This window comes from Nymphaea colorata, chromosome 13, assembly GCF_008831285.2.
Source record: "Nymphaea colorata isolate Beijing-Zhang1983 chromosome 13, ASM883128v2, whole genome shotgun sequence".
Classification (NCBI taxonomy): Eukaryota; Viridiplantae; Streptophyta; class Magnoliopsida; order Nymphaeales; family Nymphaeaceae; genus Nymphaea; species Nymphaea colorata.
Window position 1 is genome coordinate 8,453,274 of NC_045150.1, and position 18,717 is coordinate 8,471,990.

General features: G+C 39.2%; 3 protein-coding genes across 4 annotated transcripts; 1 reads left to right on the plus strand and 2 right to left on the minus strand.

Moving 5' to 3' along the window:
- The first annotated feature begins 656 nt into the window (after nt 1-656).
- LOC116267090 (aspartate aminotransferase, mitochondrial) lies at nt 657-7,892 on the plus strand. Its single transcript, XM_031648658.2, has 10 exons — nt 657-997; nt 1,272-1,357; nt 3,482-3,688; nt 4,450-4,555; nt 4,725-4,829; nt 4,923-5,095; nt 6,388-6,547; nt 6,625-6,720; nt 7,269-7,363; nt 7,447-7,892. Exons 1-10 carry the CDS (start codon nt 824-826, stop codon nt 7,517-7,519), a joined length of 1,275 nt encoding a protein of 424 aa, XP_031504518.1. The 5' UTR covers nt 657-823; the 3' UTR covers nt 7,520-7,892.
- A 695-nt stretch (nt 7,893-8,587) lies between these two features.
- Nucleotides 8,588-10,879, minus strand: LOC116267063 (pentatricopeptide repeat-containing protein At5g16860-like). The gene has a single exon (XM_031648619.1). It carries the CDS (start codon nt 10,877-10,879, stop codon nt 8,588-8,590), a length of 2,292 nt encoding a protein of 763 aa, XP_031504479.1.
- Nucleotides 10,880-11,840: 961 nt separating this feature from the next.
- On the minus strand, nt 11,841-18,455 carry LOC116266995 (probable LRR receptor-like serine/threonine-protein kinase At5g45780). 2 transcript variants are annotated; one of them, XM_031648540.2, is made up of 11 exons: nt 17,987-18,455; nt 17,225-17,357; nt 16,909-16,980; nt 16,077-16,220; nt 15,906-15,977; nt 15,764-15,823; nt 15,318-15,391; nt 15,081-15,230; nt 14,415-14,753; nt 13,291-13,682; nt 11,841-12,454 (listed from the first exon to the last, which is right to left on the minus strand). In XM_031648540.2, exons 1-11 carry the CDS (start codon nt 18,093-18,095, stop codon nt 12,140-12,142), a joined length of 1,860 nt encoding a protein of 619 aa, XP_031504400.1. In that variant the 5' UTR covers nt 18,096-18,455; the 3' UTR covers nt 11,841-12,139. The 2 variants fall into 2 exon arrangements, with proteins under 2 accessions (XP_031504400.1, XP_031504401.1); XM_031648541.2 differs by lacking the exon at nt 17,987-18,455 and having other exon boundaries at nt 17,063-17,977.
- Nucleotides 18,456-18,717: the final 262 nt, after the last annotated feature.

Sequence of the window (18,717 nt, forward strand, 5' to 3'; positions counted from 1 at the left end):
CTCATCCACTTCCTCGTGCTATCACCCGTTCAACTCATCACTTCCAATCACAACTCCATTCAAAATTTGAGATTCTATACTCTCTCGACGGCATTATATATATATATATATATATATATATATCTATATATATATATATATATATATATATAGAGAGAGAGAGAGAGAGAGAGACTTTAATTTTTTACGTGTTATTTTGACTGCAGTACCTCTTGCTTTAACAATCAAAAGAAAACCAACCAAACAAGTTAGAAAACGCGTCCCACAGAATACAAAATCAAATTCTCCACTACATTCACTTGCAACAGACTGCAGAACAACTTGGAATTCTATAAAAACTTTGTTCATCTTCTCTCTCTCTCCCTCTCTATATATATATATATATATATATATATATATATTATGTGTTGCAAAATCTGCTTCGCTCTTTGCTTTACGATGACTTGTTGTCTCTTCGAATCTCATACTTTACTTTAACATTGTTAGTTAGGTATGGTCTGCTTTTTCTGCCAAATTCTTTGAGCTCATTTTTATGAAAGTATTGCTCACATTTTTGATATTACACGACATTCACAATGACGTTTTAACGTTGGTCATATTTTTTGAAGAAGTGGGGTACCATACGTTCTGCCGCTGATTTTCTCGGGCTTTTCCTTTCCATTATTTTCCCCTTACATATTAAAGGAGGGAAGCAGGGGGCCGGCGCTTCCCTCCGTAAGGACGCGCTTCTCCTATTGCTCATCGCGGCTTGTTTGTTGGAGCGGACAGCCAAGAGACATCACCATCACCTCCATTTCAGAGATTATAGAGGAGAAGATCCGATATGGCCTCCGGAATGGCGATCTTCAGAGGGAGACTCAGCGGGAGGTCCCCGTTCGGAGTCCGCTGCATGTCCTCTTGGTGGCAGCAGGTCGAGCCAGCGGCCAAGGACCCGATTCTCGGCGTGACTGAGGCTTTCCTTGCCGACTCTGATCCGCGGAAGGTCAATGTTGGAGTCGTGAGTGTTCCCTCCTTACCTCTGCTAATGTCGTGGAAGAATATGTTTTTTGCTTCTTTCTTTTCTTGTTTGTTGGCTTTTGGGTTCACTTGACGGTTCCTTGGGATTTGTGGGTCTCCCTGTGGTTTGGAAACGGTATCACTGATTTTTAGACGTTTATTGGTGTTTGGGATTTGGCTTTCCTTGATTTTTTTTTTGTGGGTTTTCTTCTTCTTTTTTTGTGCTCTGTAGTTCATTTTATTTATGGTGGAATGATTATGGGGCTGTTGATTAGGGAGCTTACCGTGATGACAGTGGGAAACCTGTGGTTCTGGAATGCGTTCGTGAAGCAGAGAGGAGGATCGCAGGGAAGCAGAATATGTATGTAGTTTCTTTCTTTTATTGTTTTTCTTCCACTTGTTTGTTTGATCTACTGTTGGCGTTTGCGACTTTTTGGCTGTGTGGGTGTTAGAAGGTTTTCTTGTTTTTGTTTTTGTTTTTTTGTGCTTTGTCGTTGTTGGTGGCGTCTATACGCATGCTAATAAAATCATGTGGTTGAAGGGGTTTAAGATCAGGGTTTTGTCTTGTTTTTGCTATGACAAGCGTGGTTGCTTTTTGAGGTACGTGATTGTGTTCAGGAAAGAGATTTGTTGGAGGACTGGTGGTGGGGCTTGTATGCATTTGATTGTGGCGATATTTGCGCTGGCCTCATGCATGTGAAGCTGATCTCCTGCATATATGTGGTCGATTTGCTGTTTTTTGCTCGTCTGCCCTAAGTTCATGTCTCTCTGCACGCAATGTCGTTCTTTCCATTAATGCAACTGATGGGGGTTTTGCTTCTCATGATTTTGATCACCATCTAACAAGTCATCATAGGTTTACTGATGATACTTGCATGTTGCGGCCTTCGTAGCATGCATGTAGTTTTTAATCTTGTCCTTGTGAACTTGCGCCTAATAAAAGTGTTAACTTGCAAAGAGAAAATCTCTATAGTTCATTTATTTGCTCATACCGGAATCCAGAGTTTGTCTCATAAATTGGGAGCTGGCTTGATGGATATGCTTTTGTCACGGTAATTTGGATCTGGCTTAACAAGATTGGAAACTTGCCTCTATCTCGTAGAGATAATAATCTAGACTTAATCATTGTTCTTAGGCCATGAGTTACCTAGAAAATATCATTGATGTGATATTCCATACCCTGTATTGGTTGTTCTCGAAAAAAGTGCGAACAGATTTGTTGATAAATAATATAGAAGCAACTGTTACCAAAGTTATTCCTAACTCTTTGGCGTGGTATTTTTATGTTCCCACTCCTGGTGGTAACTACTCTTTATTTAATCTTGTGGGCAAAAACAAGTAAATGGATGTGTAAGCATTTTATATTTTTATAGTTTCAACCTTTGGAACATAAGTCCCAATCAGTGAATAATTTTCTTAAGATTCTGGTGTTATGACATTCATGTTCTCTGAGAAATCTCAATCCCAACCAGTGGATCAAATGTCTTTGAAATTTTGGGGCGGTTTCTGAAGCAGGGTATCTTCATATCTGCTTGTCTTTATTCTTTTCTCTTATGCTAAATGCTTTCATTTTCCATGACTAATGGTATCTTGTGTTGACAACACAGGCATGAGTTGCATGCTGACTAGTTGGCGAACTAGTAGGACTAGTCAGGCAAGTTGGTCATCAACCGACTGTTTTGCCAAACCATCAATTAGTTGGTCAGACTAGTCAACCTATTTTGGCTGGGGTGTGTGTGTGTGTGTGTGTCTATATATATATAATATGAGTAATTGGTAGATCCCAGACCACTAGGTCAGGGACAAAAAATAGACCACTCAACATTGCCTGTTCTTTTTGTATAATCTAACCATGTAGATATGATCTTAAGAATGTTTTGATGAGAATCATTAACTACGTTAGTCACTTTTTAAGTTTAACATGTTTCTGTACTAATAAAAAACGAACGGCTCTAATGACATCAAATTTTTTAATAGTAGAAAAATCAATGTTTTTTCTTAAAATCAACCTGAACTAATACATATTTTATGTTGATTAATTATTTATAAACTTTCTAGAATATTCATATGTTGTTTAAAATACGTTTTAGTAAGAATTGAATCGTTCTGATTTATATGACTGACTTAAGTGGTATGGGATGTACCAGCTTTCATGTATTTACACACACACACATAAAATCAACCATTCATTGGTTTAGCGGCTTTGCCAACAGGTGTGTAGATCAAGTTTTTTAGGAAAGTATTGAACACTGTGTTCTTCAGAAAGGGGGAGTCACAAAATGACATCTAGAGATTAGATGTCAACAATTTTTCAATGTATATGAAGTTAGATTTGCAAAACTAGCCTGCGTCGGATGATCAGTGGAGGCATGGACAAGTGTTTATATTAGGCAGCCTATTCCATGAATTCTCTCTCTCTCTCTCTCTCTCTCTCCCCCCCCCACCTCTTCATTTCTCTTCATTGAACATTCTGGTTTGTCACTAGGGAGTATCTTCCCATGGGAGGGAGTGTGAAGATGGTGGAGGAAACACTGAAACTGGCATATGGTGAGAATTCAGAATTCATCAAGGACAAAAAGATTGCTGCAGTGCAAGCACTCTCTGGGACTGGTGCATGCAGGCTCTTTGCAGATTTTCAAAAACGTTTCAAACCAGATTCTCAGATTTACATACCTGTCCCAACGTGGGCAAAGTAAGCATTTGGAACATTTTGCTTTTGCTATACAGTATTCTCATTTTTCTGCTTTCTTTTGACAATGCAGCATGATGTTTCCTTTTATTGTGAAATGTGAAAATTGCATGTCAGAATTTTATCCAAAATGATAGATGCATCATGCATGTGTTCATACTTTGAAGAAAATAATGATTAGTTTGTGCGACTTGTATTTTCTACTGGTGTATAATGGAGAAGAGAGGGTTGTTTTTTTTTTTTTTTTTTTTTTTAATTATGTCCTTGAGAAGAATAAGTAATAATTTTCTTTCTGCTATATGAATGGGTTCCATAGTATGTCACATTAGTGAGGGTGCAGATGTAGGTTCCATGTTGTCTCTCTCAAAAAAGTGAGGTGTACGTGTCAAGTCTGATGGTTGAATTTGGTGCAGCACTGATACCTGCACAACCATGACAACACTTGGCAGAGGTGCAACATGGTCGTAATAACCTCCTTAAACAGTTCTTGTGACATAGCTTTCACATCATGGTTAATGGAGCTAGTTTATATTAGCACTGTATATGTTTTTTCCTTTTGTTTAGTCTTCATCTGAGTTGTGTATTACTTGGCAGAGGTGCAACATGGTCTTTATAACCTTCTTAAACAGTTCTTGTGACATAGCCTTTACATCATAGTTAAGGGAGCTACTTTATATTAGCACTACATACGTTTTTTCCTTTTGTTTAATCTTCGTCTGAGTTTTCTATTACTTTTTTGTCTGCGAATCGATTTTTTTCATTAGTCATCATAACATCTGGAGAGATGCTCAAGTTCCCCAAAGGACTTTCCATTATTACCTTCCAGAGACAAGAGGCCTGGATTTTGCAGCACTAATGGATGACGTAAAGGTAAATAGAAACGTGACACAAATTGATATTGTCTCCATGTATATCCAGACAAAATTGGTGGTCCTTTTGATTATACTACCCGATCAAGTGGTCCATCAAATAATAAAATATTTGCCATTGTACTGCTTGTCCTAAAAATTGTTTTTGCTTTTTCTGAATTTATGAATAGAATGCTCCAAATGGATCTTTCTTCCTACTTCATGCTTGCGCTCATAATCCAACTGGTGTAGATCCAACTGAGGAGCAGTGGAAAGAGATCTCATATCAATTCAAGGTTAGTTCCTCAATACCGTGATCATGTTTTCAACTATTTAAAGGGACAAATAATATTTGGTTGAACTACATAATCTTTTCCTCCTCCTTTTAGGCAAAGAATCATTTTGCATTCTTTGACATGGCCTACCAAGGGTTTGCAAGTGGCGATCCTGAAAGAGATGCAAGAGCTATTCGAATCTTTCTAGAGGATGGCCATTTAATTGGTTGTGCACAGTCTTATGCTAAGAATATGGGACTCTATGGACAAAGGGTTGGGTGTCTCAGGTATGAATTTTGAAGATCTCCGTATCCAATTTGTTTTGCAAGAGGGTTGTTGATTGCATCATTGGTACTGTTTGCTGCTATGCCTTGTATACTTTGAAAGTGACCAATTTTTCTATTTATGGTAAAATTAAGTTCCGAATTAGTCGATACTGCCAGGGGGAGTGGCGATGCCATATGCAAAAAGGAAGAGACTCATAGAATGGCAGAGGCCAATAGAGCTTTTGCACATTTTCGTTAATCCATGAATAGGATCAAACTCTCTATTCGCCTGCTCTTTTGCTGCATCAGATACGAAATCTGTTGCAAATGGTTATGAGTCTCAATATGGATGGCTAGGGTTCAGTTTGCCATCTGCTTGCTCATTTAATTAGATAAGTTTGTTTTATTAAGTTAAGAAAAAGTTGGACTGTTGACCTTTGCGGAGGTGACATGTAAAGTAACCAGCTAGTTCATGCATGTGTACAGCTTGTCGAAATTTTTGTACCATTTTTTCCTTTATCTTGACATGCTTGTTCAAGTTTTGTAGCGTTCTAGTTGAGTTTCTGAAACCCTTGGTTTTATGGGAAAGTTTTGACAAGGATCAAAACCTTTTCATGACTTGATGCATAGGATCTCTTTAGGGGGAATAAACAATTAATTGAATTGTCTGATATCTAAAATAAGTGGGGAATTAAAAAATTGAAATTTCGCAAATAGAGAGAGTTACACAGGTTTAACATTCTATTATGTTATTGAATTTTTAATGTTCATATTTTGTGAATACCTAGGACTTAGAAAGGAGAAAACAAAATTTTAAGGTCAAAGAATGGGCACTTTTTAGGTTATAAACAATCTTTTGTTTGAAAACTTGAATTGTTGACTTTTCGCACTATTCTTTTTGAAGCGCAGTTGCTTCTCTAACAATGTATCTTGGACAACAATTTGTGTTAAGCATGAATATGCTACATGGTCCATTAAGGTTTAGCCATAACAAGGAAACATGCCTGTCCTGCTTCTCGTCTATGCTTGAGGTGGATTTACTGCCATTGAAGGATTTGGAAGAAACAAGTTGTGTTTATTTTGGCAGGAATAGCAGTTTCTTTGAATCATTCGTTGACCTGACTTTGTACAAGTTCCAAAGATTTCCTTGTATGAATGTTGGTTTCATGCTTGAGAAATTCATACCTTCAGCTGCCCACATGCTTATAATTGTTTGCTTGAATATGCTCTGTCCTTCTGTTTATGAGTAGTGTGAATGGATGACCTTTGAGGAATGTTTCATTCCTAATTGGTTCTTTCTGCGGTTGATACAGTATTCTCTGTGAAGATGAAAAACAAGCAGTTGCTGTAAAGAGTCAATTACAACAAATTGCAAGGCCTATGTACAGTAATCCACCAGTCCATGGTGCACTTATTGTTTCCACCATACTTAGTGATCCAGAATTGAAGAGCCTTTGGTTGAAGGAAGTGAAGGTAGAATATGGAGTTTCTCATGTTGAAACCTTGCCATTGTTTCTGTCAAATGCTGAATGTTTCTTGTCACATTTTAGGGTATGGCTGATCGGATCATCGGAATGCGAACTACATTGCGGGAGAATCTTGAGAAACTTGGTTCTCCCTTGTCATGGGAGCACATCACTAATCAGGTTCTCCATGACTCCTGGTTAATTTGTATCTTCCACATGAAACTGTGTATGAAATTGCATCAGCATGCAAGTAGTCAACTCCCTATCTTATCTTATTTCTTTGTGTAATGCACTCCATCATTCCTATTGGCATATCATGGGGATATCATGCTCAATTTTGATTGACAGGAACCTCTATATGGTTATGGATTCCATTTCGACTCCTAGTTATCCCCCATATTTTTGTCTTTTGAAAAATGGCTGGAGATTAAAAGTGAATCCTTCTCATCCATGCACAAGGATGCTCTTTTTAAATAACAGAATTGTCAAAGTAGTCAGTAAGAGATAAGCTTGAAGCATCGTAAATTTTGTGATCATTCTGTGTATCTAAGTGAATGAACAGTATTATAGAATAACTAATTATGCAATACATGTTGCAGAAGAACTAGTCAAATGTAATGTTTTTGTGTCCTTGCATGGCTTGAAAACGATAAAAATATTTCATTTTAGACAAATAATTTTGAGTATTGGGTTGTTCAGTTGTACTGATTTTACATCTTCCAACACAGATCGGTATGTTCTGCTTCAGCGGATTGACCCCAGAACAGGTTGATCGTTTGACTAATGAGTTTCATATTTACATGACTCGTAATGGTCGTATAAGGTAATTGTTTTTTTGTATCCTTACTACTGTTCTATTTTCTGTTGGTTTTCACCTGAGTCTGAAATTCGAATCGCTTTCTGCAGTATGGCTGGTGTCACCACCGGAAATGTCGGCTACCTAGCAAATGCAATACATGAAGTTACAAAGTCTGCTTAGTGCTCATCTACTTTTCTCTTTCCAGGAAAAATAAAAAACCCCGAGGAGTCGGATTTTTCTTAAGTTTAAGTTGAGTCATGAATAAGCAGATCTGGTGATTGTGCTTTTTCCTGCTTCTCTGCCCCTTTGTTTGTGGGGGTGGGGGGCGATACATGACGTCCTCAGTGAACTCATAATTCCACTTGTATTCTTGAAGAGCAATTTTGGTATGAAGGCCTCCTTTGTTGTACAAGCATTTTTCGTTTCATTTTCATTGATGTCTACACAACTCTTCGAATTGGGGCGTCCCCCTATATTTTGCTGACAGAAGATTGGCCAAACTAAATAGCTCTTCACAATATAAATTTTGGCTGGCAAATGATTTCTTTTATCATATACATGTCTCTGCATAATAGAGAGAGATCCGTCCATATCTTCTATGAAGTGTGCGGGATTGCAGTGCATTTCAAGTTTGGGTTTTTACTGTGACGAGCTCCCCAAAAAATTGGTCATCTGCATGGATGCTAGGAGCAGGCCTACGTGATACGTTTGTTGTTCCACATCTCTGAACATTTAAGCCCCTGGAGGAAGGTCGGACCATTCTTTTTTGGAGGAGAAACGACATTGGTTCGGACATCCTGGGTAAAGCACCTGGTTCAAGTGCCTGCAGATCAAGATTAATTCTTTCTCAAACTGTAAAGGATCCTCACCTCAATTCATAGATTCAGTGTTTCTGCACTGGATGGAGGGCAAAGCAGCTCTTCCAGTGTGCTACATTCTTAACGTACAAGTACCGCTTCAGCCACACATTTCTTGGTGTTGTATATTCTCAACGTCAAGTGCCATTGCTACATATTTCTCCTCTGGTATGCGGTGCTCTGTACGTTGCCGAGCCAGTCACAAGCATACTGTCTCTCCCATAGTGCATGTTACATCATGAGGTCTGAACTGAATTCCAGAGGGTAACAACTCAAGTAAATTGAACTGATAGCAAACCTCTAGCTTGAAGCAGAAGAGGCTAGCAAAAACAGTTAGAAGACCACATCAAATCGCTGCTAGTTGTTGAAATCCCTGTACTAATGGCGTTCTTCAGCTTGAAGCATGTGAAGGCCACGTGAATTCATTGATCTGGTTGTTCAGATCCCTCGATACTTGACACACAATCTCCCATTCAGGGTGTGCCCTATCTCTTGCCACGAAGGAATGCACTTGGTTGTCTACTTCTATCCAACTGCAGCCGACTTTCTTTTTCAATCCTCTATCTTTCATTGACTTCCTTATCGTTTCCACATCTTCCCATTTCCCAAATTCTGCAAAAATGTTTGATAACAGGACATGGAGCCCTGAATCGTTGCATCCTGATTCAAGCATCTGTTTTCCTGAGTAAATTCCAAGCTCCAAATTGTGATAGACTCTGCATGCTCCTAGTAAGGCTCCCCAAATGCTAATATTAGATTCGACCGGCATATCCTTGATCATTGCCAGTGCTTCATCCAACCGTCCTGCTCGCCCAAGTATATCCACAAGACATGCATAGTGGTCTTGTCTGGGTGTTATCTTTAAGATCTTCATTTCATTAAAAATATCAATGCCATCTTCTACAAGCCCTCCATGGCTACAAGCAGACAGAGCAGCCAGAAAAGAAACCTCATCTGGGTGCTCCACCATTTTGAATAGTTTTAGAGCATTGCCGCCTTGCCCATGAACTGCATAACCAGCAATCATCACATTCCACGAAACAAGATTTTTCTCTGGCATCTTGTTGAACACTGTTCTTGAACTGTTGATTCTTCCACACTTTGAGTACATATCAATAAGAGCACTTCCTACAAAGGTATGGACATGAAACCCTTGTTTTAGTAACCATGAATGTATTTCTTTTCCATGTTTGAGGCTAGAGACTCTTGCGCATGCAGATAAGATACTGGTAATTGTGATTGGATTTGGTTTAGTGTTACTCTGGCACATATTTCTGAAAACTTTAATGGCCTCGTTTAGACAGCCATTCTGTGTATATCCCACGATCATGGAACTCCAAGAGACAACATCTTTATTTGATATTCTGGAAAAAACATTTTCTGCATACTTTACTGATCCACATTGGCTGTAAACAGAGACTAGAGCATTCCTAATTCTCTTGTCTGATTCTACACTGTTCCTATATGAATACCCATGAATTTCTTTGCAGCAATCAAGACTTCGCACGTCTGATAAAGCAGGAAGCACGCTCGCAATGGCTACAGCATCAGGTTTGAGACCTGCGTTGAGCATCTGAAGGAAGAGCCTGAGAGCATCTTGAGGATGATTGTTCTGAGAAAAGGCAGAGATAATTCCAGAGTATGTGACTTCATCTACATGCATTCCTACAGCCTTCATATCACGAAGAAGTCTTAGGCTTTCTTCGTATCGGCCATTTCGAGAATAACTAGCAATCAACGCATTCCAGGTAACACGATCAGGTTGAACTAAAGTATCAAAAATTCCTTGTGCTTCTTTAAGTTTTCCGCACTTCCCATACATGGAAATAAGAGAATTTGCTATAACCACAGTTGATCCAAAGCCACTGGTAAGAACGTAACTGTGAAATTCTCTACCAGTCGCATATGAGCAGACAGACAGAATGCTGATAATGGTTACCTGATCCGGCCGGAAACCCTCTTTCATCATTTCCTTCAAAGCTACCACTGCTGCTTCATCTAAATCATTCTGTATATAGCACGCAATTACTGAATTCCATGAAACCATATCTCTCTCGGACATTCTATCAAATATTTGGACTGCTTCCGATGCACAATGAAATTTCGAATACATGGAAATAAGTGCATTGCAGACATATACATCAGCGTCAAGCCCACTTTCTTTAACTAGCTCATGAACATTTCTCCCATGTTCATGGTCCGGTAGCGAAGCGCAGGCCTTGATAATGGATGAATAGGTATAAGTGTCTGGTCTAAATCCTGCTTCTCTCCTTTGGTAAAAGAAATCCAAGGCTTCCTGGTTCAGACCATTATTCACATACCCTCTAATCATTGAATTGCATGCAAATGTTGATGGATTGAGAAGCCCATCAAAAAGTAATCTTGCCAAAGTGGTTTTCCCACAAGCAGAGTAAACAAAGACAAGCTTGGATGAAAGAAATGAATGTTGCTCAAAATTTTGGATTACAATGTGAGCATGGATCAGCCTGGCTCGAACTAAATCCTTGTGCGTGGAACATGAATCAAGCAATTGACCATACTTTTCTAGCATACAAGAACTGGCATCACAGCTGAAACTGAATTGGATTGAACTCTTGAAGAATGCAGAAGGTCTCAAAGTACCAGAAAAGGTTGCGATTTTCAGGCGTGGTGCATTCAGGCGTAGATTAAGAACTGTTGCCATGACGCGAATCATTATCTTTTCCTGATGAATACAAGCCCCGCCAAAGGGCACTGTCCAGTGTCCTCGCCCCGCATGATTGTTTGGGGAAGTCTCCGAGTTTGATAGGTGGTGTGGCTGAACATTTGCAAGATTGGAGTTCAAAACGTAGCCGTTAGAAGACCAACCCCGATCATCATGTCTTCTTGTATAGGCCAAGATATTTCAAACCATATACACGGATACCCATCTAACAATTTCTTTGGGGTTTGATTATTTGATTTGGTCCTTCCAAATATCCGATCCGAAATTCATCCAGATTCACATTTGGAAACAAATCTGGATAAAGTTTGTTCTAACAAATAAAGTACAACTCTAATGGGAAATTGAGTCGTTTCTTTAATGGTTCAGATCAAGAATGAGAGTCAGATTTTGAGTTGGATATCCAAATGGATGCTTGGTCAAATTCCAGTTCCAGCCCCAAGTTAGGAGATTGCTCGGTGGCCCTCAATGGCGCTCAGGATCTCGTGGAACCTATGCAGGCCTGCAGTGCAAAAACTGGGTACGACTTACCCATGCATTGTTCTTCTAAGATTTGACTCGTACATTTTCTCCGAGATATGGTCAAAAGTACCAGAGTGGGTGCAGCAGAGGCAACCATGAAGCTATGGAAAACCGTGCAGACAACTGACGATGTCCAGAGGAAAGCATCACAGAGCACAAGGTCATCCTATCTACGTGTTCAATGGCAGTTCTAATTTTTAAATAACAGATTCTGTTCATGAGACAACTTCCGAAGAATTTTGCATTCATAGGTTTTCGAGGAAATCTCGAAAAATAACAAAATATACAAGGTCAAAGCTAGAAATATGCGAGTTAATGGTTTAATTTCCCCTCGAGTTTCCCCCACTTTGACACTGCCACTTAAGACACTGAAGTTTTTTGTTTTTCAACTTGAAACAATGAAATCATTGCGTTGTGAATATCATAATTCTAAATGCATTTACAGCTTCATTAAAGTATCCTAATCTTTCTTAGTACAATTCTCCGAGTCCTCGGCATTAATGAATACCGTATAACTCTACGCATTTACAGATTGGAACAAATGGATTACAATCATTCCTCTGCACTTCCCCTTGAAAGCACGATACTTGAAGAAGAAAAAACCAAAATTACAAAATGTAGAAAGCTTCAGCCAAGCTTTGCCTGGAAACTTTATACGACACATTCGTAAGCGCGCAGAAGCTTTAAAGCAGTTCTATTTACATGGAACTAGCTCCAATCTTATCGAGGACCAGAAAGCTCGATTGCTTCAATCACAAAGGAAGATTCTTCACCAGCATCTCCATAGTTTGTAGGAACGATGAAAGCCCTCTGACAGGGGATTTGAGACTGTGATTCCTCCAGGCGTTCTACTATCGACAATCCATCTCCCAGCATCTTCACAACCTCGGACATGGTCGGCCTCAGTGCAGGATGAGATTGGGTGCACAATATAGCAACTGTAGTTACTCTCTCCAGTTCTACAGCATCAAATGAGCCATTGAGATCTTTATCCACCAAAAGATCCAGTCTCTTCTCTCCATGGATGGATTTGACCTACCAATATCCAAAGGATTCCTTGTCAATTTTGTTGTATACAACTAAACTCAAGCATAATGTAAGAAAAGAAAGAAAAGGCCAAATACATAGCAAAGGACGGCACATCTCAAATAGTGACAGCAAGACTTCCACAAACTGACTGAGAACTAGGCTGCCGCATTTCAGGCACCAAGCCTATCAAAAGTTTCTGCGACCAAGTCTATCGAGGCAATATGGGACGTGTAGTTCTCTCTTTCTTTGTCTTGGCTTTTTTATTTCCAAGTAGCTAAGCACATTATATCACTTTTCAACATCAACAACTATTTTCCAAAAAAAATAATAAAAGAGCTTGCACAGGTTATATAACTAGTCCCGAGCAAGAGTTCAGAACAGTCAAAGACACCAAAGGACCAGGAGACCCACTTGAAGTTCAGCCTTCCAGGTAGAACAAAAATGTCCAGTTCATACCACGTACCTGGACAAAAGAGAAGGTGCAAAAGGGCCGTAGCAGCCTCAGTTATTTTGCTTTCATGTATTGTCATGACATGCATATAAGAAGACTCGCTGGTTCTTAATCACAGAGTACCATATTCAGGTCTATACCTTCCAATTCAAGGCAAACATTGTGCAGAAACTGAATATCGAAGTGAATCTTAGGCAATCCATGCTAGATAAGCATATAAAGCAACTTCAGTAAAAGTAACAAAAAATTGGGTGCCAAGGAATTCCATGGCAAAAAGAGAGGGACATCTAATTAAGGAAACTAAGATGCCTGAATAACTGGGCATAATATGAATATATTAGATGAGATGAAATTATACAAGCTGCATAATGCAAGAATAATTTTAACTTACCCAATCAAGAAACATTCCTTTCTGATATAGGGCACTACCGGCACCCATTGCTCTCTGTGCCGTTACAAGTTCCAAAAGTAGCATGCCAAAGCCAAAGACATCTGTCTTTTCTGATGACTGCCCTGTGGACAGGTACTCGGGTGCAATATGACCGACTGTACCTCGGACAGCAGTTGTGACATGTGAGTCCCTCCTGTCCAACAATTTTGCTAAGCCAAAATCACCGACCACAGCTTCAAAGCCTTCGTCAAGTAAAATATTTGCAGCTTTCACATCTCTGTGAATAATCTTTGGATTGCATTGTTCATGCAAATACAACAGACCTCTAGCTGTACCAAGAGCAATCCTCATTCTTTTGCTCCAATCGAGGGTGGGTTTCCCTTGACACTTATCTGTACAGTAGAAAGATTAAAAAATGTGCAATGAGGTCTTGTAGACGATGTTTCTTATAACATTTGTACTATGGGAAATGGAAGCAGGGATAAGCAATGAGTCGAGTAATCCCACCTTGAACTTGACCCATATGGGAAAGTCAAAGTCAGTTAAGTTTGAAAAATTGATGGGCTGAGCTGGAGTTGCCATGTGCAAACTCGTACAAGCTCAATTAGGTTGTTAAAGTTAAAACATATGTATAACTTTTTCCAAACACATTTAGCAAAGCAAGGCATCGGTGCAATGACGCCTTTCATCTCTCTTTGTAAAAGAAGTTTCAAATCCAATATCCTTGCTGACACAGACTCTTGGACAACATTCCCTGAAGTTCTAAATTCAGCTTCACTCAGGCTCAGCCTAGCTGAACCGGAGCCTTGGTCAGTAGGTCAAGCTTGAGGTCAACTTGGATTTCAGTCAAGCTCGAGTCAAGGCATTTAAGGCTCAAGCCAACTCGAGCATCCCTACCTTGGGCTTGAGCTTGGCTTGTGTTCAGTGCTAAAGAGAAGTCTCAAACAATTGTAATGTGGGGTTTAAATTCTCTACCAGAATGTTCAACTCTTTGCAACTAGACTTGTTTTCATGAATGACAACTTTGGCAATTCAAACCACCAAGCAGCTCTTTCCAGGACTAATTTCACCTGAGCTTGCTCACTTACACTAGAAAATGAAAAAGTAAAAGCTGATAAGCTAACCTCTTAGACGGTCAGCCACACTCCCATTTGGCATGTATGGGTACACTAGCAGCCTCTCATGTGCAGTCATACAAAAGCCATATAAACGTAAGAGATTCCTGTGTAGAGCTAAACCAATCATCCCCACTTCTGTCTGAAATTGAACTTCTCCTGTAAAATTAGGATCTCTTAATCTTTTGACAGCAACCACAGTCCCATCCTTGAGGAATCCTTTGTATACTATACCAAAACCTCCTTGGCCCAGTATGCTCTTTGCATTAAAGTTATCAGTAGCAAGTTGAAGTTCACGGAAGGAGAACCTCTTTAAATGTCCCATATCAACTTCATAAAGGCGCTGCTCTAAAAAAATTAAAACAAACAAATAAATAAAATTGCAACAGAGTAACGACTAAGCTGTTAAAAAGTTTTTCATGAAGAAGATTTTTTTTTCCCTAAGCAGGAAGGTTTGAAGAATCAAAACTTCAGAAATAATAAGAACACAAGAAAATTTGCATGTGGATTCACTCCAGTCCAGCTAATCCAGTCAGACTGATACTAGTAAAAAAAAGAATCACTTGATGGTAATTTAGGTACTGCACTTGAGGTCCTAATGGGCCTTTCACCTTTTACAAGCACTTAAGCTATAAAATTATAAATCATATCTGTTCAGTATTCAATGTTACATACCTTCACATGAAACAAATGTGCATGAGTAGAATCCCCGCAACCAGCAAAGAGCAACCATAGCTAAAACGACAAGGAAAGAAAGGCAGCCAAGACTTGCAGAAACAGCAGCAACCACTTTATGATTATGGGATGGTAAAGATAAAACTGTCTCTGCAAGCAACCCGAGACTTAAGAATTATCTACTGGATCCATACATGAGAAAAAAATAACAAATTTAGCATGGTATGGTGCAACTACCATTTACTTGGCTATATGTATCATTACAACCCCGTAGTAATGAATAGGTACAGAGAAGCCTGTTGCCTGCAAGACTGGAAGATAAAGATATTTAATTAAATCTAAGAGGAGCACTGTAGCCACAAATGATTCAGCATGAAAGTAAGTAAACATGCAGTGTCAAATGGACTATATGGCATATCCTTTTTATGAAGAAGCTTCACTTCACTCCAAACATGCAGTGAGAAATGGACCATATTGCATTTCCTAACACTCACTGGTTTGGCTCAACCGTACAAAGGGCTCAACATTGATCAGTTGATTCAGTTCAAGTAAGTAAACATGCAGTAGCATATCCTAACACACACTGGTTTTGGTCAACCTTTGGTACAAAGGGCTCAATGTTGACCAGTTCAAGCGTACCAAAATCAAGTGAAGAGATGAAAATTTGCATTTAACAATGTTACCTGAAATCCTTGGCATGTATTTTAGGAATGGGACCACTGAGATTGTTGAAGGATAAATCCCTGTTTCATCACCATTTTAGGTAAAGCAATGGCACAAGAAAGGAAGAAAGGTAACAAAACTGGACTAAGAGGGAACACATACAAGAAAGAAAGACCTGTGAGATTTGCAACAGCTAGAGGGATTTTTCCAGTCAATCTATTTCTGTTAAGCCGCCTACAAAATCAATCATGTGAAAAATTCATTTGAAAAATCAAAAGCATAGAAGGCAACATATAGAGCTTGATCTTTCATTAATCTGCATAGCATACTTACAGATAACTAAGATATCTTAGCAAGCCTAATGAGCCAGGGATTTCCCCAACTAGCTGATTTCCTGAGAGGTCAAGAGTCTGTAATTGTGAAAGCTTTCCAATTTCAACAGGAATAGGACCAGTTATGTCATTATTTTGCAACAACCTAAAATGAATTTTACAAGCAAGTTAGACATCCACAAACCATAGCAACAGTCCAAGAAAATTTACAGTTTAAGAAACTACATTAAAAGTATTGCTGTTTACCAGCAGCAACAGCATAAATGACATTATTAGAATGCACAACAAAATACTTAAAGATGAATGAGAAAATCATAAATGTTTAGGAAGCAGCATAGTGAGAGAAATAATATTGAGAAAGATTAATAATGTTACTTATGGGCAATAGAAGTCCTATTGTTATGAAACAAAGCACATGGAAATATTATACTGCACCAGAGAATAATCTTCGGAATATGTTATGCTTCATTTCATGCACCATAACAATTAAGGTAGCATCATAATCACCATTAGTACTTGCATGAACTCTACTTTTATGCTTTACTGATGCCCACTATCAAACTATTGATGGTTATGATGAAAATAATGGAACTAACTAAAGCACATTGGCAGAAAAACTGGCCATAACATTGTCCATGGCACATTGTCTTTAATCCGGTTCACCAAAACAGTCTATGGCACCCAGCATTGAGTCATTTACATCACCCATAATGGCAGGCTTCACAACTTCACAGCCAACACAAAGAGCATGGAGTAGAAAATGATCTCATAACCCATGTGCAGTAAAAATATAGAAGCTATTATTGCAACAAAAAGATAATTTAGGTACTCACATCGTCTGTAGATGACTCAAGTTCCCAATGCTACGAGAGAGAACTCCAGACAAGCCCTGGCTGGGCATTTCTCTGCCATTAACATCAAAAGCTCAGGTAAACATCTCGACGAGAACATCTATGAAAGCACATACCACAGGTCCAATAAGCACACCTGACTCACGCACATCCAACGAACTGAGAAACCCAGTATTCTAGACAGTGATGGGTCATGCACCCCAAAAATGGAAAAATAAAAACGAGCTGGAACTCTGAACAAGTAAACTCAAGATGCAAAAAGGGTAAAAAATGCTGAAGAAAAAAACATCAAACCTACAATGCAATCACATAACCGGTTGAATCACATCCGACCAAACTCCATGTGCAAGGGTCAACTGAGTTAATATCCCATCCATCCAACACATGTAGCTTATCTACCAGATCCTTCTTCATAGCCATCAATGCAGCCACTGCAAAAACTCAAAACAGCAACATATTCCTTATACAGAGGCTCCATATTCAACAAGAAATAACATGTTCTAAAATTCAAACAAGAAATAGCACTAGTAGCCGGCAGTCTTACTAATACTAGCAGTAGCACTACCTTGTTTTCCTTTCCTATCACCTAAATAACTATTACTAACAGCGGTAATCGTAGTCTGTCATTCTAGTATATAATACCAATAAGAATCGGCAAGAAAGAAACCCAAGAATTCGTCAACCCCGACTTGATCGACTTGATGCATATGCGTAAGCCATTTTTGCCAGACAGGCAGTATAGGATCAAATAAGTATATTTACGCTCACAATGCAACTAACTTCTCGAATGACGCCAATTTCCCGCACAGGTAAGTGGTAACCCTCATTAACAGACCAAACTTAGTGCACTAGACCACCAAACCAAACTATCAAGAAGATAAGAATTATGGTTATTCTCCACATTGATTGTACACAATCAACTATCACAAGAACAGAAATGAATAAGAAATCAGATTTCTCCACAGCCATCGTCGACCAAGAGCCAGCAAAGTGAAAAAGAATATCCAACTGCCTCAATCAGACCCCAACAAACGGCAAATACACATTTCAATTCGTGTACCTTCATAGTTTACCCCCTTAGGCGAGAGCAAGCTATCCGACGCCAAAGCGGTCGACGAAACCAGAACGAACACCAGAAGCCTCGGAATCAAAGCCACCACAGACCCCATTGGTTCGAGGACAGGGCAAAGCAATTCCAGAGCTCCCACTAAGACGATTTAGAAAAGGGTTTGAGGAAAAACGACCGATTGTCGGGCGGTGATTGTGGGAAAGCAGGTTGCCTCCATACCTGTCCGCCATTAAAAAACTTCGAATTTTTTCAAGCAGGCCCTCGATCGGCACCACGAGAACCAAATAAAAAAATAATCGGAACCATCGATTTAAAAAGGAAAAAAAGAAGTCGGGAAATCCGCCGAGGAGTGCAGAGACACTAATTAAGTAGAGCTCTGTGGCTTCGAGATCGGCCAATCGCGGTGATTGTCGAAGCGCCGATCTCGCAAAAGAGGTCGAGGTTGACCTTTAGATGTGAGCCGACTCGGGTTCGGCACCATCTACACTAACAAAAGTAACGGGAAAAATTACATAATCACCGTGCGAACGGGAATTTGTATTTATTCAAGATTTTATCAGTAGCAAAGATTAAAATTTTAGTAAAAAGTATTTTTAAAATTTAAACAAAACTAAGACAACAATTTTTATAATTGAAAAACCAAATTTAAGACGCATGTTTTTTTCTTTGTTACATATGGTTTTAACTCATGGCAACATGAGTACTGTATGGGTACCATAGAG